This window comes from Ruditapes philippinarum, unplaced genomic scaffold (genome assembly GCF_026571515.1).
Source record: "Ruditapes philippinarum isolate M1 unplaced genomic scaffold, ASM2657151v2 ctg858_1_1_1_1, whole genome shotgun sequence".
In the NCBI taxonomy this organism is placed as follows: domain Eukaryota; kingdom Metazoa; phylum Mollusca; class Bivalvia; order Venerida; family Veneridae; genus Ruditapes; species Ruditapes philippinarum.
Genome location: NW_026857716.1, coordinates 198613 through 225718, shown reverse-complemented (window position 1 = coordinate 225718; position 27106 = coordinate 198613). Strand labels below are relative to the sequence as shown.

Genomic DNA, 27106 nt, shown 5'->3' with positions numbered 1-27106 from the left:
ACGAATAGGTTCAATTAAACCGAGTCTGCAATTGTTTTCAGTGGTTATGTTAATCAGAGTTGTTATATTTTCAAACTAGTTTTTCCTTTAATATTTCCTTATCTTTTCATTTATATGATTGCATATTTAATTCATTGGATTACTGGAAAAATCTCGATTCACTTCTATTGGAATGAATACCTTAGAATGCTTAAACATGACATACACCTTGTTCCGGAAACAGTTTAATATTTTCTAGTTGCCTACAGAAGTAAAGCATGTAACATAAATACAGTATACGAACTCCCCATATTAGAAACACTCTTTTGAAATCCCCTGTGTCATTTAAATTTATTAAAACCACATATTAAATAAAAGTTGTTGCTCTTAGATTGTATAAATTTAAAGTCGTTAAGTATTCAAAGGCATTGTATGCCCTTGAGTTACATGTCGAGCGCACTTGTTGCAGGTTCAGACATTTTTTAAATAGTCATTTTAATGTTTTCTCTGTTATGTGTGTTTAATTTAATATCGAGGGCAGGGACGTTCTCGTTTCACAAAGAACTGTCGCGTTTCTGTGTCTCCTGATTGGTTATTTTCATGATTTTAAAATAATATAAATCAATAAATGATTACACTTACCAAGTGCAGGAAGAGCCGTCGGAAGCTTCTTTGCAGCGGTTACTATCAAAATATAAAATAAAGTTTTAATTTTTCAAGAGTTTAAGCAATAATACTTTTAAATAAATTCAAATGTAATGTAAGGTGAAAATAAACACCACATTAAAAAATATATATAAACACAATTTCAAAAAAGCTTGCAGCAATCTTTATTCATTTATATTAATTAAATAATTAATTACCTGCATTGCATGTGGCAGCATCCACAATGTAGCCATATGAACATTCGCACTTTCTGAACTGATTATTACACCGAGCATTGACAATATGATGACATTCTTTGCCATTTTCAGTACAGCTTATGCTTGTAACATTAACTGAAATATATTTTCGAAATTATAAAGGATATATTGTAGAAAATATCGTAATAAAGATGCATCTTCATTCTTAACTAACTGCAAAAGCCAGTGCAGGAATAAGAACCGATGTACATGTATATAATTTGGTTAAACTTCTGTTCTTCAATGTATAATTGAAAAAAATGAAAAGAATTAGCAATTAAGAGCTTAAAGTAAAATATATGAACTTTTTAATTACCCATTGGGATTGTTTCATTTCTTGGTGGCTTTCGCGTCTGCAAAGTTGGTTTTGCTGTTGGTGCTGTGTCATTTGATTGTGGTTTATGCGTCTGTAAAGTTGGTTTTGTCGTTGGTGGTGTGTCATTTTTTTGTGACTTTTGCGTCTGCAAAGATGGTTCTGCCATTGTTTTTGTGGTCTTTGTTGGTGGCTTCTGCGTCTGTGAAGTTGATTTTGCTGTTGTCGTGTCATTTGTCGGTGGCTTTTGCGTGTATGAAGTTTGTTTTGTCGTTTTAGGTTTTGCATTTGTTTGTGGTTTTTGCGTCTGTGATGTTTCTTTTCTCGTTGGTAGTCGCGTGTCATTTGTCGGTGACGTTTGCGTCTGCGAAGATGGTTTGGTCATTGTTGGCTTGTTACTTGTTAATGGCTTTGGTGACTGCAAAGTTGGTTTTCCTGTTGGTGTTGTGTCTTTCGTTTGTGGAAATTTTGTCGGTGGATTTGGTTCATCCGTTGGTAATGTTTCATTTGTTGGTGACTTTTGCGTATGCCAAGATGGTTTTTCTGTTGTTTCAGTGTCGACGGTCGGTGGCTTTTGCGTCTGTGAAGTTTGTTTTACCGTTGGTGCTGTGTCATTTGTTTGTGTTTTCTGTGTCTGTGAAGTTGGTTTTGTCTTTGGTGTTGTGTCATTTGTTTGTGTTTCCTGTGTCTGTGAAGTTGTTTTTGTCATTGGTGCTGTGTCTTTTATTGTTGGCATTTGCATCTGTGACGTTCGTTTTGCCATTGATGGTGTGTCATTTCCGTGTGGCTTATTCGTCAGCAAAGATGCTTTTTCCGTTGTTGATGTGTCAACTGTTGGTGGCTTTTGTGATTGTAAAATTTGTTTTGGATTTAGCGTCTGTGAAATTGGTTTTGATGTTTTTTGAGTGTCTTTTGTTGATGCATTTTGCTTCTGTGAAGATGGTTTCGCTTTTGTTTGTGTGACAGTTGTTTGTGGGGTACGCGTCTGTGAAGCTGGTTTTGCAGTTGTTTGAGAAACAGTGGTAAGTGATGTTTGTGTCTGAAAAGATGATTTTGCCGTTGTTGGTGTGTCATTTGTTGGTGGCTTTTGCGTCTCCGATGGTGGTTTCTCCGGTGTTGGTGTGTCATTTGTTCGTGGTTTAAGCGTTTGTGAAGGTGGTTTCGTAGTTGTTTGAGTGACATTTGTTGATTTTGATGTTGTTTTAGTGCTATTTGTTTGTAGATTTTTTGTCTGTGAAGTTGGTTTTGATGATTTTTGAGTGACTTTTGTCGGTGGTGTTTGTATCTGTAAAGATTGTGTTGCCGTTGTTGCTGTGTCATTTGTCGGTGGCTTTTTTGCCATTGAAGTTTGTTTTGCCGTTGATGATGTGTCATTTATTGGTTGGTTTTGCGCGTGCGACGATTGGTTTTCCTTTGGTAGTGTGACATTCGTTGGTAGATTTTGCGTCTGCGAAAATGGGTTTGTGGTTGGTAGTGTGTTACTTGTTGGTGGTTTTTGCACCTGTGAAGATGGGCTTGGCATTGCTGATGTGTCATTTTTTGGTGGTTTTTGCGCATGCGATGATAGGTTTGCCATTGAAGGCATGTATTTTACTAATAATGTTGTAGGATTATTTTCTTTCAAGTTCGCGTTTGCTGTTGGAGTTGAATAAGAGATTACCAGATGCGTCTGTCCACATATAACTTAAAAAAGATATATGAAAAGTAAGTTTGTTAAAATAAAAGTGAATAAATTTGATAAAATATTCAACAAACCCTCGTATTCATTCTTATAATAATGGCAATATTAAAGGACAATTATGTATGATAAATGCAATTTGCACATTAAAGAGAAAATATTGTTTCTTTCAAATAATTGGTTCTTTTTGCTTTTCATACAAAATAAACTGAGTATTCAACCACACGATCAAGAAGTTTTTCACATGAATATCTTAGGTATGTGTACTTTACCTATCAATGTCAATGTCAGTAAAAGATCCATCGTCTTCCTGAAACAAATGAACATATTAATGCAGGATGTGTGTTTTGAATATGAATTAACGCGAGTATTTCTTGTTATATATCATTCAAGTTATGATTTCAAGTCCCAAAGTTACTTGCAAGTTTTTTTAGCTCACCTGAGCTTGCTCAGGGTGAGCTTTTAGGATCGGTGAATGTCCGTCGTCCGTCGTCCGTCGTCCGTCGTCCGTCCGGCCGTCCACAATTGCTTGTGAACACTCTAGCGGTCGCATTTTTGCCTCAATCATCATCAAACTTGGTCAGGATGCTTATCTAGTTGAAAGCTCGGATGAGTTCGAACATGGGTCATCTCGGATGAAAAACTAGGTCACAAGAGCTAAAAATAGAAAAACCTTGTGAACACTCTAGAGGTCACATTTTTGACCCAATCATCATCAAACTTGGTCAGGATGTTTGTCTAGGTGATAGCTTGGATGAGTTCGAACATGGGTCATCTCGGATGAAAAAGTAGGTCACAGGAGCTATAAATAGAAAAACCTTGTGAACACTCTAGTGGTCACATTTTTGAACCAATCATCATCAAACTTGGTCAGAATGCTTGTCTAGTCAATTGCTTGGATGAGTTCGAACATGGGTCATCTCTGATGAAAAACTAGGTCACAGGAGCTAAAAATAGAAAAACCTTGTGAACACTCTAGTGGTCACATTTTTGACCCAATCATCATCAAACTTTGTCAGGATGCTTGTTTAGATAATAGCTCGGATGAATTCGAATATGGGTCATCTCGGATGAAAAACTAGGTCACCGGAGCTATAAATAGAAAAACCTTGTGAACACTCTAGTGGTCACATTTTTGCATCAATCATCATCAAACTTGGTCAGGATGCTTATCTAGTTGATAGCTTGGATGAGTTCGAACATGGGTCATCTCGGATGAAAAAGTAGGTCACCAGAGCTAAAAATAGAAAAACCTTGTTAACACTTTAGCGGTCACATTTTTGCATCAATCATCATCAAACTTGATCAAGATGCTTGTCTAGGTGATAGCTCGGATGAGTTCGAACATGGGTCATCTCGGATGAAAAACTAGGTCACAGGAGCTAAAAATAGAAAAACCTTGTTAACACTCTAGTGGTCACAATTTTGACTCAATTGTCATCAAACTTGGTCAGGAAACTTGTCTAGGTCATTGCTGGGAATAAATCGAACATGGGACATTTCGGATGAAAAACTAGGTCACAGGAGCTAAAAATAGAAAAAATCTTGTTAACACTCTAGTGGCTACTGTTGTGATCCAAATATTCTGTTAATTGGTCTGAAAGTTTGTTTTGATGATTTCTAAGTCAAGATCGAACATGGGTCATCTTGGATGAAAAACTAGGTCACACCGCCCAAATATGGAAAAACCTTGTTAACATTCTAGTGGTCACATTTTCGACTCAATTATCATCAAACTTGGTCAGGATGTTTGTCTAGGTAATTGCTTGGATGAGTTCGAAATCGCATGTGAAACTAGGTCACCGGAGCTAAAAATAGAAAAATCTTGTTAACACTCTAGTTGCTACTATTTTGATCCAAGTATCCTGGAAATTGGTCTGAAAGTTTGTTTTGATGATTTCTAGGTCAAGTTTGAATATGTGTCACCTGGGTAAAAAACTAGGTCGCACTGCTCAAATATGGATAATCCTTGTTAACACTGTAGTGGTCACATTTTTGACTCACCTGTCATGAGACTTGGTCAGAATGCTTGTCTAGGTAATTGTTTGGATGAGTTTGATAATTCAGGTGAGCGATCTAGGGCCATCATGGCCCTCTTGTTTCTGAGTACCAGGTAAACATTTAAGAATACATCTTTTGTTATACATCAGGTTTTCTCCCTGTTTCTCTCTGAGTAAAACATATTTCTTACCGTTCGAAGAATGTATTTTTATGATTTCCTTGGCTACAAAAAAGCATGTGTATGGTATATTTTAATTAATGTACAGATCAAGATCTGAATGATGTAAATTAAGCATATAAAATAGAGAAAATATTATTTACATATAATGTAGAAAAAATATCTTTTTAAGGATAGGCTTGTATTAATTTTATTATTATTATTATTATTATTATTATTATTATTATTATTATTATTATTATTATCGAAACTTACAAAACAGACTTTCAAAACAATTTGGAATTCCTGTATTATCCAACCTCTCGTTTTACAGTCCATCACTGAGATTAGTCAAGTCTGCCGTCTTAATAAGAACTCTCGGTTATTACACAACTTCATTTAATAAACACATTTATTATATACTTATAAATGAAATATTGAGAAATATTGATGAAATAAAATGTGTATTTTCATTTTCCGTATTTTCACTGTAAAAATTTATTTTTCACTGCAGTGAAACATATTTTCCGTATTTTCACTGGTGTCTTGCCGGACTACTTTCTATTAAGCTCTGCCAGTACACAAAATTTAGGGGAAAGTCTTTTAAATTTTAATGTCAAAAAAGAGAAAAATGTATATAATAAACAGAAAATTTAAGTTTTTTCTATAAATACATTATTTATTTTCATCTTTTGGCATGAAAATTACCATATTTCACTCGTGGCTACCGCCACTCATGAAATATTTATTTTCATACCACTCGATGAAAATAAATCATGTATTTATAGAAAAAACTTGAATATCCTCTATGTTTTTATTAAAATGTTTGTTTTATAACGATTGTCTGTCTTGATAGTATTTACGTAAAACTTTTAAACAAAAATTAAATGCTTAAGAAGGGGTTCCTGATACTTGATTTCAGAATAGCGAATTCGTAACAGTAGTTCAATATATAAAAACAAGAGAGTAAACAGTGTTATGCCTACGCCGATACAGACAAACTAGCAAACACATCAAGTCATCATAACTAAACATATCTTAATACGTATTCAACATATATTAAAGAAATGTTGTGCAATTTTATAATCCTTAAAAACAGTAGAACTTTTCACCTTGTAATAAAAGCAAGTAATAAAGATTGTAGACGCATTGCTGCAAACTAGTTTGAAAATTTTCGGTTATATTTTTGGTAGGGAAACTTTAAAATTCTTTTATATTTTTTTTTGTAAGAACTTTAAAATGTGATATTCAGGTTCAGACGAAGGTTTTTGAGGTGTTAAATAATTTCTTTGTCAGTACACTTCTATGTAATTTGTATGTTTTAAATATGTGTTTTAAATATATGCGCAAAACTGGGCCTTTCGTATCTTTGTCTCTTCAAAATTGTTAAGAATGTTAAGAATGTCAAAGATCCTGTAACACAATAATTTTAAGGTTGTAAATCATAAATATGATGCTCAAATTAAGATTCATCAACATTGTAGGTTCCAAAAAGCATTGTTTTTAAAGATATTACCGAATTTAACATTTCACATTCATGTAAATAAAGGGAGGTAATAAAACTTTTTTTTTCAAATTTTACAATAAGAAATGAATGTATATATTTCAATGATTACATAATTATATTTGCAGTAAATATTTTACATTTTCTTCGATGTTTGTAAAAAATTGTTTCATTTGCATTATGTACATATATATAATTTCACTTAGTGTAGTTAACCACTTTGATCACAACATAAAGGATATTTAATTATTAAAAAGTTCTTCTTCAAGGACATTTTCTACAAAATATTGATACTATCTTTCAAAATTTCAAACGTTAAACTTACCCTTTGTCTAACTTTTTTTAAAAATTGTTGATACTTGTACTAATATAGTTAAATACTAGTGTTTGTAAATGGTCATTGCTTTATTCTATTTTCTATTAACGAAAATCAGTACTATCAATAATGTGTTTGTTATTAAAAATGCTCCCGACTCAGATTCTTGTCAGTAACAATTTTTCAAAAAGTTTTACCCATTCACTCTGTAATTGACAGAAAAACTGCCAAAAAATTGTAAACACTATTATTTTACTTGACAGAGTAATGACATTTTGTAATTGTTATGATTTGTGATGAATTTGAAAAATATTCAACTCACAAATTTTATCAAATATATATGTGAATGCAAGACCTGGACCATGATCTCAGGACCTTAAACTCTATCCAAACTTAAAGGATCACCTTAAGGTATGGTCCTTGTTAAAATGAGACATTGGTAAAAAATAAAGGCTTTTTCATGGGTAAGTTATCTTTTGTTGGCACAAGTGACCTTGACCTGATAATTCCTGAAAAGATTTGTTTTATGAAATTCGACTGCGAAAGCCGGACAAGATTATTATTTTTACCTCTGAAGGCCATTTTGTGCCTTTATCTCAAATCAAATGTTTGTCGAAGTTCTACGAGGGTTGTTCAAATATGAATGCAACTGGATCAATTTTCAGAAGTGCCAAAATTATTATCTCAATTCTTCAAATTCACCAACATGTGTTACACAAAGTTTTAGTTTTTTATCCAAATTTGAATGTGTTTACATAATCTTTTTGAGGTATATTGTTCAAACACTGAAAAATAGCCGAACCGATATTTGTTTTTCGCGTTTAATATTTCTTCCAGCAAGGTGTTTTTGGAGCCTCATAAATTAGAAAGAGTCACAAGGCGCAAGATCGGGCGAATAAGGAGGGTGAGAAAGCTTGACAGCATTTTCCTATTTCATATACTCTTCTAACATAGCCGCTTTGTATAACGAAACATTGTAATGCAACAACCTGAAACCAAGAGACCAGTTGCTGGTCAACGATTCTTAATTTTATGAAAGACATTGCCTTTGTAAACTCTGCATTTACAGATTTACCCTTTGTTACGGCAATTTGAATAGCAAGACCTTGATTGATAAAGAAAATTACATACATGACGTTCATGGTGCTTTTTGCTATGGTAAGTCTTTGATTTTTGTAACGTATGTTCCGCTTGGGCTCATAAAAGTGAACCAACGACTTATGCCATTGATGATAATTGCAAAGATCGCTTGTTAAGGGAACTGTATCAAAAATTGTTTGGAGATTCTTTCCCGAGCTTGTTTTTGGGATATCTATCTGTAACTTATCCTTTTCAGTTTTAAATCACGTCTTAGAATTGTATGATCGGCTCCTACAGAGATACCAACGCATCATGCTATATATCTAGTTGTAAGTCTTACATCAGTAGCAATTAAATCCTTCACGTTTTCAACCATTTTTGGCAAAGTTGCAGTTTTCAGACGGCGTGCATGAGATGCATGTTTTATTACTGAATCCACACCACTTTTTAACTTCTTACACCTCTGTGTGAATAAACTGGCCAATTGATATATTTTTTTAATTAAACGAATTGAAACAAAGGAATAGCTGCATACGGCTGCGAAGACATTACTCTTTATCCCTCATCAAGATTATTTCAATGATTTTGGTCACTTTTCAAGATCACATTTGTGAAAATGATGGCATGACCACCGTTTTGAGCGAGATTTTGGCTTTTTGTCGACTCTAATAAGTAAAACAATGCATATTATACCGTATGCGGCTATTTTTTCAGTTCGGTTAAATAAAAAATATATTTGACAGTTTACTTACGGCGTTGGAAATCATGTCAGGTATCCGCCATTTTTTTATTGCACAATTCTGCGTTACTTATTGCACGAGTCGTGCGTTATTTTCACATTCTGTCAGTATTAGATATACATGGTGAAGTTCAAAATCAAAATAATCATGGTTACCCAGGCACTCACATATGATGTAGGTGTTGATGATGAAATTTAAAGTAGATCCATGAAAAAATAAAGTTAAAGAATAAACAAGATATGTTTGTTAAACATGTATGCCCCCTATCGGAAGCGAATTTGTCATGTTGCCAGGTTTTAGTGACTGACTTTTAACCTATTGACCAACGAGATGTGTCATGCAAGTCCCCAAAAAGGTTTCTTAAGCATGCAGGTTTTATGAAAAGAAAAGAGAATGAAAGTGACTAATTGCTAAATATTGTTCTTATGAAACGAAGTGCTATTTATAGCAAACTAAACACTTTGGCAAGAGGGACTTGGATGCAACATATCATCTTGATGTGGTAGACATTGATGTCAATTTTATTTAAAATCCTTTAATGCATGACAATGTTACAGTTTAAAACTAATGTGTACCTTCAACTGTTCTTATGAGCATAAGTACCTTCGAACTATTAGAGTAACCTTGACCTTGGACGTAGGAATATGGGTCATCTTGATGTGGTAAATATTTGTGTCAAGGTAATTTAAAACTCTTCAATGCATGATAAAGTTATAGTCCGGACACAAATGTGTGTAACTTTAATCTCTAACTGTGATAGCGGGAACCTTCAAAATATAAGTGTTACCTTGATCTTTGAAGAAGGGACGAGGTTCATAGACACGACACAAAATTATCATGTGATAGACATTTGCGCCTAGTCATTTCAGAATTGTGTAAGTGGGGACGCACGAACAGACAGACAGACATGAGCTTTAGTCGCAACACATAGTCTTGACGTGGTAGACATTTGTGCCAAGATATTTTAAATCCTTCCATGTATAATAAATAAACAGTCCAGACACAAAAGTGTGTACCTATAAATAATTATTGTGAAAAAGTAAAACTTCAAAGTGTAAGTGTGATCTTGACCTTTGAGGTAGGGACGTGATCCATAGACGCGACACATTGTTTTTATATAGTTAACATTTATGCCAAGGTATTCTAAAATCCTTCGATGCATGACAAAGTTACAGTCCGGATACAAATGTGTGCACCTATAAACTATAATTATTGTGATAAATTGCAACTTCAAAATGTTAGGGTGACCTTGACCTTTAAGATATGGCCATGATTCATAGAAACGACACATTGTCATGATGTGGTTGACAGTTAAACCAATATTTTCTTAAATCCTTCGATGCATGACAAAGTAACAGTCCAGACACGAATGTGTGTACATATTTACTCTGTTTGTGATAAGCAAAACTTCAAAGTATTGGTTTGACCTTGACCTTTGAAGTAGGGATTAGGTTCTTAGACGCGACACATCGTCTTGATATGGCAGACATTTTTGCCAAGCTATTTCAAAATCCTTCAATATATGATAAAAGTAGTCTGGACACAAATGAAGTTGGGACGCACAGACATTAAGATGGACGGTGCAATTTTAATATGCCGCCCTTTGGAGACATAAAAATAAATAGGAGTATTTACTGGTTATGACTAGTCACTAGCTCATTGTGACCGTAAAGGTTGTGTGTCACAAATCATACCAAATAATATATACATACATTTTATGAATCATATAGACCTCCTTAATGACAGCCAATTTGTTATATTACCTTAGACCTTGAATAACAAAACCACTTTTAGTTTAATAAAAAAATTAACCAAGGCAGTTTCATTTGTTGAGTTTTTGGTTTGAAATCATTTTTACTTACAAAGTTAATTTGACTGAACTTTAAAACTTAAACCAATAGGGGTTATCTACTGGCAAAGACCAATGAAGCACCGGTGAAGCTTGAAGGTAAAGGGTCCATGAGTTGTCGAGTTGATCTTGATCTCCCTTGACCCCAAAAATTATTTGAGGTCATATTCTGACCCAAAGCAATGCATTTGTGAAGTTTGAAGGTCAAGGTTTCATGTGATGTCGAGTTATTTTATAGGAAATCGTTTTTACATACAAGATCCATGTGACTTTAGCCTTTGACTCCCTGACCCGAAGGATCATCTACTGGCCAATACCAATGCACCTGTGCAGTTTGAAGGCCCTTTTAAAGGCCAAAAGACTGCATAGTATTGACCGGAACCCGTTTTTACCTACAAGGTCAATATGACCTGTGAAGTTTGAATGTCAAAGACCCATGAGTTTTCTAGTTATTAATTAGAAAACACTTTGAAATTCAAGGTCATATCGATCTTGACCTTTGATCTAACCCCCCCCCCCCCAAAAAAAAAAAACAACAAAAAATAAACAAAGAAAAACTCCAGGGGTCATTTTCTGGCCATGAACAATTCCTATACTAAGTTTGAAGTTCCTAGGCCTAAGCGTTTTTTTGTTCTTTTGTTATGACCGGAAATCATTTGGTCTACGAACCGACCAACAGACAAACAAATGCAAATCATCCCCTCTTCTTAAATCTTGAATCTTATCACACAATATTTGAATGATAATAAGAAACATATAATTGAATACATAAAAGAAATAAAGAAATAAACAAAAATCACATTTTCCATGACATGTTCAAAGTGGGGATTCTGATAATTTTGAGTTGTGAACATTGTTAGATATGATGTGGGATGTGGTTGGTCATCAGAAACATTTACTTGAAATTTGAAGTCAATACCTTCACAAGTTAAGCTCTCAAAATACTCCCTAAAGTCAAGCTTCAAATGTTGTGCATAATCTTCACACTTCGCCATCTATCCATACGTCAAGTGTCATAAAATATATTCAGTACTTTTTGAGATATTACAAAATGTTATATTACATGTACCATAATTTTCAACATAGACAGAAAACGTGCATAATCTACAGACTGTCATCTACCAATAAACAGATATTCATAAAAGTATTTTAGAACATTTTGCGTATAAACGGAATCCATTTTGTGGACAGGCGGACGGATGGACGGAGGTTAAACCTTAAGTCCCATCCTGTTAAACTGGCAGGGGACTTATAAGGACTTAATCATCTGGACATTTTCTTTCAGCTGATGGAATAATATGTCACTATTTTACAACATGTAAGAAAATTAGATTTCGATACACTCGAGTTAAAATTAAGGTCTGGTGATTGTTTACAAAGTTTTGCTTGTCACGAGGCTTATAGAGTGTGTCGAGTGGCTTTTTGAAATGAGTTCAAGGTCCAACCACAGTCTCATACCTACGTCAGTATCGATATTCTAGGGAATGAACAACTTCCGGCAAACGGTTTCATAGAGAATCTTGAGCTAACAAGACACTATTTTATGTTGTCGATGTTCGGAATTCTGGCAAGTAAAGATGGATGAAAACGACAAGCATAGAAATGCATTTGAATGTCATCGAATGACCTGATTTTTTATTTCCGAATTATGCCAATCGGTTTGCTTACTTGTCAAGCCACGTTCCGAAGATTGAATGAAAACGTGCACAATAGAATTCAGTGGATCCTATCTCTCCTTTATATTGATGATATAATAACGCCAGGAAAATTGGTTGAAGAATCCCCTACAAAAATCTGGAAACAAAGTGATCATTCGGAAGCATTTATCACAACAAAATAACATGAAAATCGCAGACTCGGTTTGATTGAGTCTGTACATGAGGGAAAATGAATAAATGCAACATCTCAAGCCATAAGCCTCGGCTCAAGCGGTAATCAATTCTCAATACTTAATAGTACTGGCATTGATAATCCCGAAGATCTGCAATACTATAGAATATCAATGATCGTTTACAAGAGGCAATCTAAATGTTGAAAACTTGTAAGTGTCTGTATTTGGCAAAATAAATAATATTTCTTGGTCATCTGGTATCTGAAAAAGAAATAGGTTGTGATGAAAACAAGAGGGCCATGATGGCCATGAAGTCGCTCACCTTTATATAGGCCCCCGTAGCGGGGCCAGTTTAAACCCCAGGGCTTTTGTTTGAACAAACTTGGTAGACACCCATTAGAAAATGTTTCATGCTAAACATCTAAGGTCTAGCTGGTCAAGTTTTTTCTTTACACATATAGTTAAAACAATGACAAACCTGGGACAGGGCCAGTTTGAATCCAAGGGCTTTTATTTGAACAATCTTTGTAGACACTTACTAGAAAATGTTTCATGCTTAATATCTGAACTCTAGCTATTCGGAATTTTCGAAGAAGATTTTTAAGTTTTTGCTATACACATATAAGGAAAATCAATGACCCCCAGGATGGGGCTAATTTTGACCACAGGGCTTTTATTTGAGCAAACTTGGTAGACACTTACTGAAAGATGTTTCATGCTTAATATCTTAATTCTAGCTATCTGGGTTTTTTCAAAGAAGATTTTTAAGTTTTTGCTATACACATATAAGGAAAATCAATGTCCCCTGGGGCGGGGCCAATTTTATCCCCAGGGCTTTTACTTGAACAAACTTAGTAGACACTCACTAGAAGATGCTTCGTGCTTAATATCTAAACTGTAGCTATTTGAGTTTTTTCAAAGAAGGTTTTTTAAGTTTTTGCTATACACATATAAGGAAGTTGAATGACCCCCGGGGCGGGGCCAATTTTGACCACAAGACTTTTAATTTGAACAAACTTGGTAGAGACTCACTAACGGATGTTTCATGCATAGAATCTAAACTCTAGCTATTTGTTTTATTTCAAAGAAGATTTTTTAAGTTTTTAATAATGCATATGGGGAAAATCAATGACCCCCGGGGCGGGGCCAATTTTGACCCTAGGGCTCTTATTTGAACAAACTTGGTGGTATACATCCATGGGAACATGTTTCATGCTTAATATATAAGCTCTAGCTCTTTGGGTTCTTTAAAAGAATTTTTTAAAGTTTTTACTATATGCATAGAGGGAAAATCAATGACCCCCGGGGCGGGGCCAATTTTGACCCCAGGGCTCTTATTTGAACAAACTTGGTAAATAATAAAACTAAATATCCATGAGAACATGTTTCATGCTTAATATATAAGCTCTAGCTCTTTGGGTTCTTTAAAAGATTTTTTTATTAGTTTTTACTATATGCATAGAGGGAAAATTAATGACCCCCTGGGGCGGGGCCAATTTTGACCCCAGGGTTTTTATTTGAATAAACTAGGTAGATACTCACTTGAAGATATTTCATGCCAACTATCTAAGCTCTAGCTCTTTTGATTTTAAGAAGAAAATATTTAAAGTTTTTTTTTCTTTTGGTTGCCATGGCAACAACAGTTCTGCATGGAATTGAATTCTTTGAAAAACTTTGTTAAGGTTTCACACAAGGAACATCCCTGTGAAGTTTCATTATGATTTGCCTTATGGTTTAAGAGGAGATGTCGTTTTGGAAGTGTGAACGGACAACGGACGACGGACTACGTACGACGGACGACAGACGACAGACGAAGAGTGATCCTAATAGATCACCCTGAGCATATGCTCAGGTGAGCTTAAAATCACTGCTGGCCTTTACCAATGAGTGTTAAACAAGTAAGAAGCTTTCTTTGTTTTCTTTGTTTGTGCGAGGCCACATTGATATTTTCTTGATATTGCCAGACCTTTACACACGCTATGCGAGAAAAAGATATGTTTTGGACAGGGACATTTGAAAAGCTTTAAACATCACAACCCCGAAATTTGCATATCCAAGACCATAATGCATGTTCATGCTCAATACTAACGCCGGAAAAGTCGCAACTGATGCTATCCTATTGCAACTGATAGAGGACAAAGAACATGCCTGAGTGACAAAGGAATCGGCATGAAACACACAATATTGTATCACAATTAAAGAGCTATTAGCAGTGATCTAAGCACAGGTCAGACTGCTCTTTGGCTGCAAAAATTTGGTACATATAATATAAAGGTAGAACACAGACCACCAAACAAAAGTCACACAAACGCAAATGCTGTAATGGAAACCTTGTCGCAAGACAACATGCACTAAACAAGATTGAAGATGATAGAACTGTTCAAGAATGTAATTTCGAATAAAAAAACCCGAACTGTGATTCCTAGCTATCGAAAAGTCTCATTCTATTACCATGCGTCAACAAACCAATGAATCCGTAGAAAATTTTAATCGTACGTTTATATCGATGCAGATCACAAAATATTGTCAAAAAATTAACGCGATGGTATTCGTTGTGCCCATGCTAATGATATTTATATTATAATGAAAGTCACCAAATATAATGGTGTACGGTCGAAAAGTTGTCTTTCAAAAGGCAGCTGTGTTAGGTCGTCCAAAACGTAATGAAACCATTTCTATTGAAACGACTTAGGCCGTTATTCCATTTATACGTGATCAGTGGTCCGCGTCAGTGATCCGTGTCCGGGCATATCCGTTGGTATTATTCCATAGGTACGTTATTTTCTATATACTTTTAATTGAAGTATAGCGAACAGAGGATAATTATTTGTAGAATATGATATAATTTCATTCTAATACCAAAAACAGTTGTAACATCAATGAATTAGGTAACAAACATTGAATATCAGTTAGGTTTTCAAATAACATCTCTTTTGCAACCGATGACCAGATGTTGTTTTTTTTAATCTGTCATTGCTGCAGCATAAACTTATATGTTCTCCTACACTATTTTGGTGACTTCTTTAGTATTTTCTTTCGAAATCGATAAAGTATTTAATTTCGTTCGAGGCTTTTTGTAGGGATGAGACATGTCAGTGACTGTCCGCGTCCGTAAAAAATCGCTCATCCTGCGAATTGTCGCGGATGCCGTCGCGGAAGCGGATGGTAAACGGACAAAAGGAATAGATTCAACGTATTCTTTGATTAGCGAATCGGTAACGGATGCGGATGATGGACGCGGACCACTGATCACGTATAAATGGAATAGCGGCCTAACGCAAGAAAGTGGGTCTACCTGGGAAGACTTCGGAGTATCAAAAGCGACACAAACGCGGAACAAAGAAAAAATACAATACGAGTCAATGTGTCGGACTTCATGGTCAAACTCATCAGTAAGGTGCCTGTTCAAAACTGATGAAAACTAAATTAAAAGGTCCATATTTTGTTTCCAAATTATATAAAAATATCATTCATTTAGTTAAATAGTCTCTATCACTGAAGCATAAAACTATTCGTAAAGATATATTGTGGCCAGGAATAATATCCCAAAGAATCGGAAATATCTGAGAAGCATAACTTCAAATGTTTAGAACGTAAAGATCATTATAAATTGCAAATACATTTCTGGCGCAAAATTGTAACAAATGTATAAACAAGAGGGTCATGATTGTCCTGAATAGCATACCAGAAATAACTGACTTTCAGTGTTAGAAATATTTTTTCAAATGAACTTGAAAGGCAAGTCCAGCTCCACTTTGACTTGCCCCGCTAGTTATATAGTTTCACAACACTGGTTGTTTCTCTGTTGTGTGTTTTTTGTTTTTTTCTTAATAAACAAGAGAACCAAGATGGCCCTAGATAACGAATCTGATCCATCATTTCATTGACTATATAAATTGACATAATTTGTATTTTGGAAAGACTTAGTTATAAATATTTGTGTTGCAAATGTGTTCTTCGAGATTACGTTGAATAAATGTAGAACAACTGACCACTACAGCATAGTTAATTTTGATAAGACATTTTTTATAACTTTTGTGAATGTACAAACGCACATGTCACATGCAAAATATGTTAGGTGTAGATGTTTAAAGTTTACATATTATGACAACAAAACTTTCAAGCTTTATATACATTCGTAAATAAAATGAAAATAAGTCAAACAATTTTAAAAATACCAAAAGTAGGCCATTTTAAATCAAAATTCAACTCAGCATCAGAAATTACACATCCCATTTAAATTTAACGTCTGTATGTATTTAAAAAAAATAAAATAGTTAAAATGATAATAAAATATTAAAAGTAGGTCAGCTGATATCAATACAAAAAAAAAACAATAAAAAAATACACCCCTTCTCAAAATCTGTACGTCACAAAACAAGAACGAGAAATGTCAAACGACACATATGCTCCCGTTTCTAACCCTTGACTCACATTATTGGTATTTTTTTATACAAACTTGTCATAAGTTGGGTACATGGAAGTATTCAGTTATGGAAAAAGAAAAATAACGACCTACTAGTTATGACCAATCAAAATGTAAAATATAAAGGGCTTGACCTTTGAACTTACAAGTGACCCCATTATGACTAATGAATTTGAGATATATGAAGACTTTGTGATGAAAACTTTTCAAGGTAATAAGCAGGGACCATATTTAGATTTAAGGTCCCTGTGACCTTGACCTTTGACTTAGTGACCAAAAAATCAATAGGTGTCATCTACTTATTATGCCTGATAACTATGTGTAGTTTTCAAGATAATGAGCGGAAACCATTCTGACATTTATGGCCCCTGTGACCTTGAACTTTGACCTAGTGACCCCATCATAACTAGTTTTGACCAATCAGTATGTGTATATGAAGACTTTGTGACAAATAGTTTCCAAGATAATGAGCGGAAACAATTCTAACATTTGAGGCCCCTGTAACCTTGAACTTTGACCTTGTGACCCCCAAATCTATAGTGGTCATCTACAAGTTATGATCAATATCTGTGTGAAATATGAAGACTTTGTGATGAATCTTTTTAAGATAATCAGCGGAAACCTGTGACATTGACCTTCAACTTAGTGACCCTTAAATAAATTGGAGTTATCTACAAGTTATGACTTATCAGTATGTCAAATATAAAGACTTTGTGATAAACAGTTTTTTAGATAATTAGCGAAAACCATGTGATCTTCCGACGTACAGACCGACCGTCCAACAGACCAACCGACCAACATTAGCAAAACAATTCTTCGAAGGGGGGGGGGATTATTAGGTCATGCAATATCAAAAATATAAGAAATAGGTAAGCTGATATCAAAATTAAATTCGGCAAACACTTCTAGTCCACTTCTAGTCCAAATTTCAAGTCTGTTTGTTAAATTAGTAGGTCAAATGATATCAATAGGAATGTCAGATAATACCCCTTGTCCAAATTTCAAGTTTGTTTGTCAAAAAAAAGATAGAAAGTAGGTTACATGATATCAAAAGTAGGTCAAATAATATCAAAATTCAGCATCAGAAATTACACCCTTGGTCAAAATTTCATGTCTGTATGTCAAAAAGCAATAAAGAAAATCAAATGATATCAATAATACCAAAAGTAGGTCGGCTTATACCAAAATTCAATTAAGCATAAAAAATTGGTCCACATTTTAAGTTTGTACGTCAAAAAACAAACTATGGCAACATTGTTGCAAAATACTCCCGTCACAAAAGCTTTCGTCAGAAATGTGGGCATTATAGAAATGCATATAGGAGATATGCTCTGGGTAATATCCGGATAATATCTGGATTTTTTATCATCGCTAGTGACCTTTACCTTGCAAATACAATGTATTAACCCAATTAACATGTCTAGCACTTGTAGTCATGATAGTTATCATTTGTGTTACAATCCACCACAAAATGATGACTAAATGGTCCCTTTAGGCATCTTTTGTTTTATCTTAACTTTGACCTCTCTATTTGACTTTGGTAGTATGCGCTGAAAACTTGAACATATGTGCCAAGTTTCATTAAAATCCCAAGATGAATGTAAAAGTTTTTGTGACCTTGATCTTTGTGGTGAACATTTCTATTTAGTTTCATTAGAATTCCTCTGTAAGTGTAGGAGATATGCTCTTAATGAACTTGTTCTTGCATATATTAACTTATGCATAGAGAGTGAACATTTCTATAAAATTATATAAGAATCCTCACATAAGCTAAATCTCTATATTTTATCATCTTTAGTGACCTTGGCCTCCATATACTGACCTTAATGAAAAGTTTCACGTTTATACGTTCCTTTTGCCCCGGACAAACGTTTCCAATAACGCCTAAATGTGACCCTGACCTTTGACATAGAGATCTGGTTCATGTGCGCGACACAGTTCCTCGTAGTGGTTAAGTTTGTACATCAAAAAACGAGAAACTAGTCCAAATGATACCATTTATATCAAAAGTAGGTCACTTGATATCAAAATTTAATTCGGCAACAGAACTATATACTTGGCCCAAATCTAAAGACTATATATAAAAACAAGAAAGTATGTCAAATGGTTTCAAAAATATTAATAACAGCTAAACAAAATTCAATTACACACATCTAAGAAATATCAGATTCAACAGTGTGTCCCAAAATTGATTGAAATGTGCTTTCTCAAAGTTTAAATTCAATTCAACTATAAAAGAACATGTTAAAAGGTTTTCTAGTTTTAACTCTAGAGTCCCCTAAAAGGGGCAAATCAAATTAACATGAGAAAATTTGATGACAGACTACCTCAGACAACGGAAAAAGTGTGGTGAGCATCTATCAATTAGTTCAGTAGAAGGTGTTAAAAGGTGTTTCTAGTTTTAGCTACAGTGTAACTTCTGCAAACCGAACACCTATGGGACTAGCCAAAAAGTTCGGAATTTGGAAGTTTCCAGAATTCAGAAGTTCGGAATTATCTGAACAACTTGAAACATTAAACATCAATTGTTTAAGTAAGACATGTTGAAAAATTTATGAAGATGATTAAATTCATAAAATAACAAACTCATAGGGTTTTTACAAAGTGTCTAACTATTTTAAATTCAATTGTCACCTATAACAGAATTGGATAATGCAATAGCTTAATGTTAATTATCACAATTTATCCTTAAGTAAATTTCATGTAGTACCTGCCTGCTTTTAACCTGCAATACGTTTTAATATCCATCACATTATACCACTTTTACACTTTAATCAAGTTTTACATGATTGACAGGTTGTGATTCTAAAAAGTGTCAAGATAAATGGTTACTGTTAATTGGAAGACATTGACATTTTTAAAGTTTCACAAGTATAATAGTGTTTCAACCCTTTTTCAATTTCCGGATTTTGGAAGTAAATTTGAATTGATAATACATAAAATTTACCAAAAAATCGTTCGGAATTTAGAATTTTGAAGTTCCGTAATTCAGAATATATATCATACTATAATTTATGCCATACTATAATTTAATCATGTTCAAAATTTAATATATAGTCAACTATATTAAGAAAGATAAATGCTAGTTGATAACCTCATATTGCCAGATAAACATGTAGCTACCTGGAAAAATTTGATATTAAACTATTTTATAAAATATTCAAATAAACAATGTTACACAAAATGTCAAAATTACACTAGAAATGTGTCCATAGGACACGGGTGCCAACTTTCAGGCCTACAGATCATATTCATTTTGAGCTATGCACGCACAAGTTGAAAATTGCAACTAAGTCAAGGGCAAAATCTCTAACAAAACTGATGAAAAAATCCACATGCAACACCCCATGAGCTTAGCTTCACAGTGATGTAGAACATTTTTCCTGATAAGTTTGCTGATTCTATCTCACGTACGCAAGGAACACATAACATAACATAACATAATGAAACAAGTTTCAATAAGTCAAAGGCAATTATATTATTCTTCAACTACTAAATAAATCCAATTTCAAACCCTCAGGTGCACAACTACGCATGCCAACCATCATTTCTGTAATTTTTTATGACTTTAGGTTAGATAGTTTCTGAGCTACACACGACCAAGTTAAAAATTGCAAATTTTTACTAAGTCGAGTGAAATAACTTAATAGTTAATACTGAATAAATCCACTTGTTAAACCCCAGATGCTTAACTACACATGCTGACAAACATTCCTGTGAAGTTACATTAACTATATTAATACTTTTTGAGTTTCACTCGATAAAAATTCAAAAATGCAAATTTTTACTAATTCAATGGCAATGACGCTTATAAAACAGAATAATCAAGCGAAACCCCAAGTTCAAATACTTTTTGAGGTTGTGCCACACACGTTTATATTATATTTTATTTTGCTAAGTCAAGTGCAATAACTCAAATACTTAATAAAAACACACGCAAATACCCAGGTGCACAACTACACATGCTGACTAACATAACTGTTTCATGACTCTAGGTCATGAAAACAGGTTAAATATACCCATCCCTATAGTGGAGGCACTGTAACACCGCACTTTGGGGTCAAACGCACTTTGGGGTCCGATCCCAAAGTGCATTAAACTTCGCACCGCACTTTGGGGTCCAACGCACTTTGGGGTTAAAATCGGGAAATTGACTCCAAAGTGCGTTAATATGCTACATATCAACACACTTTGGGTTCAAGAGGTCTAAAGGTGTCATCTTAGTTCTGCTTAAATACTGAGTACTTACTCATTTTCTATCTGCGACATTGGAATATTTGAGGTGGAGTTCAAGATGGCGGTCAATACTTTATGATGCTTAAGTGATAAAAGTTTCATTAATTTTACTACTTGAAATATCTAAACATTGTGTTTATATAACAAAATTACGGTGGCAACTAACTTAAATAGTTGATATATTTAGTACTGCCTGTACGGACTACTACTTAAAGTCGCATCTTCACCTAATCCAGTTTCTTATATGTCACATTTAGTTAAAAAAAATATGGCTCTTTCAACATATTATCAGGCACATTTTTTACTGAAATGTCTTACTAAGATTTCCCAGAATTATACCTTTGTCTATGCTAAGACTATCTTATTTCTATAAAATGTGTAAAGAAAAAACGGGAAATAATACATTTAGCTTAATATATGGAGTTAATGAAAGGTGTACATTCTTTTAAAATAAATGGAAAATTAGAGAAAAAATATTCTAAGGTTAATAGTTGATACAAATTCTTTTTTTGGTGATTTATTTGGTGCAAGGTCTTCACTTACTAATCAAGATCATTTAAATCCCTATTGATTCTACTATAATTCAGGGCACATGTTTGTGTCTATTTAATACCTTGATTTTTTGTTTACCATTGACTTTGACTACAATATATTATTTAAAACATAATGAACAATAATTTTCTATGACCCCAAAGTGCGGACGTTTGCCTTATGTTTAAAAATGCATATGTACCTGTTTAACGCACTTTGGGGTTAAAATTGGACCTCAAAGTGCGAAACGCACTCTGGGGTCCGACCCCAAAGTACGTAACGCACTTTGGGTCTGACCCCAAATTGCGTTTGATCCCAAAGTGCGGTGTTACAAGGCACAAAAGGCGACCCTAATTTTAATGGGTGAGGAAGGTGAAACAAACAAACTTCTATTTTGGCCTTATGGTGATCCGGACGAACGACTTTTAGATCAATTTCAGGCCGGCAAAATCACCCTAAGGATCGGATAAGAAATCGATTTCCAATTGAGTTCCGACTTTATATTTCGTACCCATTTCCGCTTAAGATCACAATGTGATCTTTGTAAGGAATTTAAACTTTCTGTTTAAATGCATTTAAACCTCAATGAAGGCTCCTACAACATGATATAATTAAATGATTTAATCAAACAGTTGTTATTAAACAATCATCTTTTAAATAATATTAATACCAATCCAATTTAAGGACTTCAACAAGAAACAAGATTGCATTTGTGAAACATGCTATGCCAATGCATTAATACAGCACTAAATAGTAGTGTGGGAACAGAAGATTTTAATTGTTTACAACTTTCCATACAATTTCACTTTCCTTAAATGCAGTTGAGTCTAGTGACTTTTGTAATCAAGGTAGTATTTCACATGGTCAAAATTTCATGACTGTACATCGAAGGACAAAAAGTGAGTCAATTTGTCAAAATCTAGGTCAGCTGATATCAAAATTCAATCTACATCTTATCGCATGGTGTGGCGATGTTGTTCAGCTGTTATACGCCAGTAACATTCTATATTGATAATAACGCACAGTGCGATATCTTAGATAAAGCATACTTAAACAACCAAAACAACGAATACATTCAGATTGGGAAAAGATAATGGGTTACTGGGGATATGGCTGACAGTTTAGAAAAAGTTTTGTCTTGGGCTTGGACTTACTTCTTTTAATCCGTTTTCCTGAATATAATTTGATGCAAGGAGGCACTTCCTGTATAAACATTTTTATTAGAAGATATACAAGATATATATTCAATGTCAATTCCCCGAAAAAAATAACAATTATCGTTTTCATTGAAATACATTTAAAATCCATCTTTTGGCATGCCATTAAAACAAATGCTGATCAAATGGCGGTTAGCGTAATAATGGTCGGTCTCATAGAGGATATTGAATGAGTGTAAGTTTAATACTAAATTTATTGAACGAGTTGAATAAAATCATATTATGCGAGCCTGTGTCGAGCATAATATTGTTTTCTTCAACGAACGAGTTCAATAAATTCAGTATTGAATCTACACGAATATAATATTCTATTTCTCACATATATAAAATAAGACCGGTAAAATGTTAACAAGAGTCATTTTACTTTGACGCGCCTATAGTGTAACGCTAACATTAGCGCGCTTTAACGCTATGTTTATAGTGCAAATGACGTGACGTCAAAGTGTTATTACACTAGTGTAATATCGTCTAGCGTTATATCGTTTTTATTAAATGGCTTTATTACACTCCTGCGCTGCGGTTTATGTGATAAAATTATTTATCTGTGGTCATCCAACCGCTTTACTTCTGATTGGCTCTTAGGTTATGGGGTTAACAATAAGAAAAAACAAAAATCGGTCAATTACATGTACCATAAAAAGTAACAGAGGGCTCGTGTGAGGAATTAAACCTAATAAGGGAAGCAAAAATACATATCTGAATTTTATGTCTAATCAAAAAAATTATTTATGTTTATCATGACATAAAACAGTCGGGTGTTCTAGGCCATTTTCTGTAGAGAAAACTCCTCGATGTCGCCCAGGCCATGAAATTTCCACATAACAGTCTCATCGCTACAACATTAGTATAACTAAATTTGTGCTCATGATTGAAATTTCATAGATATTTATCAAAGGACAAGACAGTAGGTCAATGTACCCGTGGCGTGGCTAATTTTCACCCCAGGGATACAATTTGAACAATCTTGTAGAGGTCAACTACAAAATATTTCATGCAAAATATTTAACTTCAAGCCTCTGTCAATTCAGAAAAGAGGATTTTTAATTTTTCACTAAAAAAGTATATACATATAAGGAAAATCTATGACCCCCCCCCCCCCGCTCCGGAGCACGGCCAAACTTGACAATAGGGGCAAATTTTGGAAAAATTTGGTAGAGGATCTATAGAGGTAATCATATACCAAACATCAAAGCTCTAAGACTTGAACTTTCAGACAAAAGATTTTTAAAGTTTTTACTATATGTACACAGTGAAAACAAATGACCCCCGGGCCAATTTTGACCCCAGTGCTTTAATTTGAACAATTTTGGTAGAGATTAACTACGCAATGTTCCATGCAAAATATCTAATATGTTGCCTTAATCAATTCAGAGAAGAAAATGTTTCAAGTTTTTTAACATATACATATAAGTCAAAACCTATTACAACCCCTGAGCCCAGGGCATGGTCAAATTTTGTCACTAGAGGCAAAATTTGAACAAGTTTTGTAGAGGACCTATCGAAGATATCATATACCTAATATCAAAGCTCTAAGCCTTGTACCTGTAAGTTTTAACTATATGTATAGACTGAAAATCAATGACACCCAGGGCGGGGTCACCGCATCGCAGATGTTTCGGTGGCATAAAATTGAATATTTAATTATTTTCTATCCTTATTTTTGTAAATAACTGCCCCTTATAATATATTCTTACTTTCAGCTTCCAAACTGTAAAAATCCCTTTTCTATTCAATAAAAAATCATCGAATAAAAACACCATGTAACAATACACTCCAGTGTCGAATGACACAGTTACAATTATAGATAGATAATAGTTTAGATAAAAGGTGATAATGTAAGGGTTAACAAATCATTCTGGTTGGAAATATACAAGGCTCGGTTTCATTCATATATATTGTATTGATAAATATATGAAAGAAAGCCATGAGCGGGAAACTATACATGGAAAAATCGCATGAAAAAATCGGCACGCCGCAGCCTATATATATATTACATCATTACAACATTACAGTCATATTTCTTTTTTTTTTCATATACATTTAATTGAACAAACTTGGTACACATCCACTATATATATTAGAGCTTTCGGAATGTCAAAAGAGGATAGTTTAAGATTTTACTATATACATATAAGAAAAATCAGTTGCCCCTTGGGGCGGGGCCAATTTTTACCCTAGGGTATTTTTGATTAACAAACTTGGTAGACACTACTAGAAGATGTCTCATGGCAAATATCTAATCTATAATACTTTTGGATTGTCACAAGAAGATTTTTGAAGTTTTTACTAAAAATATATAAAGAAAAACAATGACCAATTTGACCCTAGGGCATTTATTTGAAAAAAAATACTAGACATCCACTAGAAGATGTTTCATGCCAAATATCTAACCAACAGTACTTTCGGATTGTCACAAGAAGATTTTCAAGTTTTTACTACATACATGTAAGGAAGATCAATGACCCTCTGGGACGGGGCCAATTTTGACCCTAGGGCATAAATTTGAACAATTTTGGTAGTCATCGACTAGAAGAAGCTTCATGCCAAATAAATATCATATCTTTAATGCTTTTGGATTGTCACAAGAAGTCTTCTAAGTTTTTACTATATACATATAAGGAAAATCAATGACCCCTTTGGCCAGGCGAATTTTGACCCTAGAGCCTTTATTTGAACAAACTTGTTAGAAGACAATTCATGCCAAATATCTTATCTATAATACTTTTGGATTGTCAAAAGAAGATTTTTTAAGTTTTTACTATAAACATATAAGGAAACTTAATGACCGCTGAGGCAGGGCCAATTTGACCCTAGGGCATTAATTTAAAGAAAAAAAACTTGGTAGACATCCAACACCAAATATCTAAGCTCTAGCTCTTTTGTTTTTTTACAAGAAAGTTTTTTCTTTCGGTTGCCATGGCAGCCAAAATATAGCATGAAATGGAATTCTTTGAATTATTTTCAAAGGGCTTTATGTAAAGGAACATTCCTGCTTAGCTTTAACAATATTGGCCTATATGTATAGGCGGAGTTGTTATCGCCATTTATATTTTAAGAACGCACGACGGACGCAATGTGATCACAGAAGCTCACCTTTGTGCACTTCGAGGTATTAAAAATATATGTTCATAATAACGGAATTCCATAAACGACAGCCTACTGTTTACTGCCAACTGCTTACTGTCAAATGCCTACTGCCAACTGCTTACTGTCCACTGATAAATGCTTAAAGGCAACTTTTTAATGATACTGTTAAACGTTCGTGAAGTTGGCAGCCTAGCAGCCTAACAGCCTGAAGTGGGCAGCCTAGCAGCCTGAAGTTGGCATCCTAGCATTCTGGCAGCCTAGCAGCCTAGCAGCCTAAAGAAAACTAAGAATAGTTCAAATAGATAAATACAGAATCCCTAAAGAAAGCCCAACACGTCAAAATTGAAAATGTTGCAGGCTCGGTTTGATTGAGCCTGTTAATGGACGGTACTGGAAAGTGCAAAATATGGTCCTCGCCCACTAGCACCGGCTTAAGCAGAATTCAACATTTAAACATGAAATAGTAAAATTTTGAATTATGAAACATCTGCAGATGTGTTCATACGGCGGTTATCATGGAACCTTCAATGTGACACAGAAGTGCCATTCCATGAAAAGCGGCGTATGGCCCCAAAGTAATAAAAAGCGTGTGCCCTAAACGAGAAAACAATGGGAGGAACTTAATAAAATGGAATTTTGAAAGGGGTCAGAGGTTATGAAGCCTGCGTATCACAGATAAGACGTCAAAAGACAAATTTAAAGAGCAGGCAGCATATCCTAAAGGTAATTCAACATTATTCAAGTAAGAATATTGAAACCACCCAACTAGAAAATGCCGAAAAGTTGAAACTAAAAACACCACAAGCACAACAATAATGTCGTGCTGAACGATCTTCAAGGATTGAAAATATAACATCATTGGTTAAATGTTTGGGGAGACTTTTTACAGCCGCCGCACGGCACAAATAACACGGATGTGATTATAAACATGTTCACCAAACATGAAAAACGTCGGAAATACATTAGTAACACTTCTTTAGATCATTCAACGCCTTTTTCAACATCGTGATATTTTTTTTTAAGATGTTGAACTTTATCTTAACATTTTGTCATTCTAACGCTTCGAAATTTGTTAAGCTAGCAGCCTAGCAGGATAGTACAAACATGAAAACCGTCGGAAATGAATTGGTAGCACATACTTAGTCAATTCCATGTCTTATTTCAGTATCGCGTACTTTATATTTTTTCAACTTTGAATTTGTTTATTTTTTCATTTTGACACTTCGAAATTAGTGAAGTAAGCAGCCTAGCAGCCTGGC

General features: G+C 34.2%; 1 protein-coding gene across 1 annotated transcript in view; it reads right to left on the bottom strand.

Annotated features, from left to right (window-relative positions):
- The window catches only part of LOC132750675 (mucin-2-like), a gene marked incomplete at its 3' end in the record, with an annotated part of 35915 nt that extends 11392 nt beyond the window's left edge, over positions 1-24523 (bottom strand). The window contains exons 1-5 of the mRNA XM_060740689.1: positions 24455-24523; positions 3145-3182; positions 1198-2877; positions 843-977; positions 622-663 (exon numbers count right to left, since the gene is read on the bottom strand). Coding sequence (XP_060596672.1) covers positions 622-663; positions 843-977; positions 1198-2877; positions 3145-3175 — 1888 coding nt within the window. The remainder of the gene's footprint in view (positions 1-621; positions 664-842; positions 978-1197; positions 2878-3144; positions 3183-24454) is intronic.
- Positions 24524-27106: the final 2583 nt, after the last annotated feature.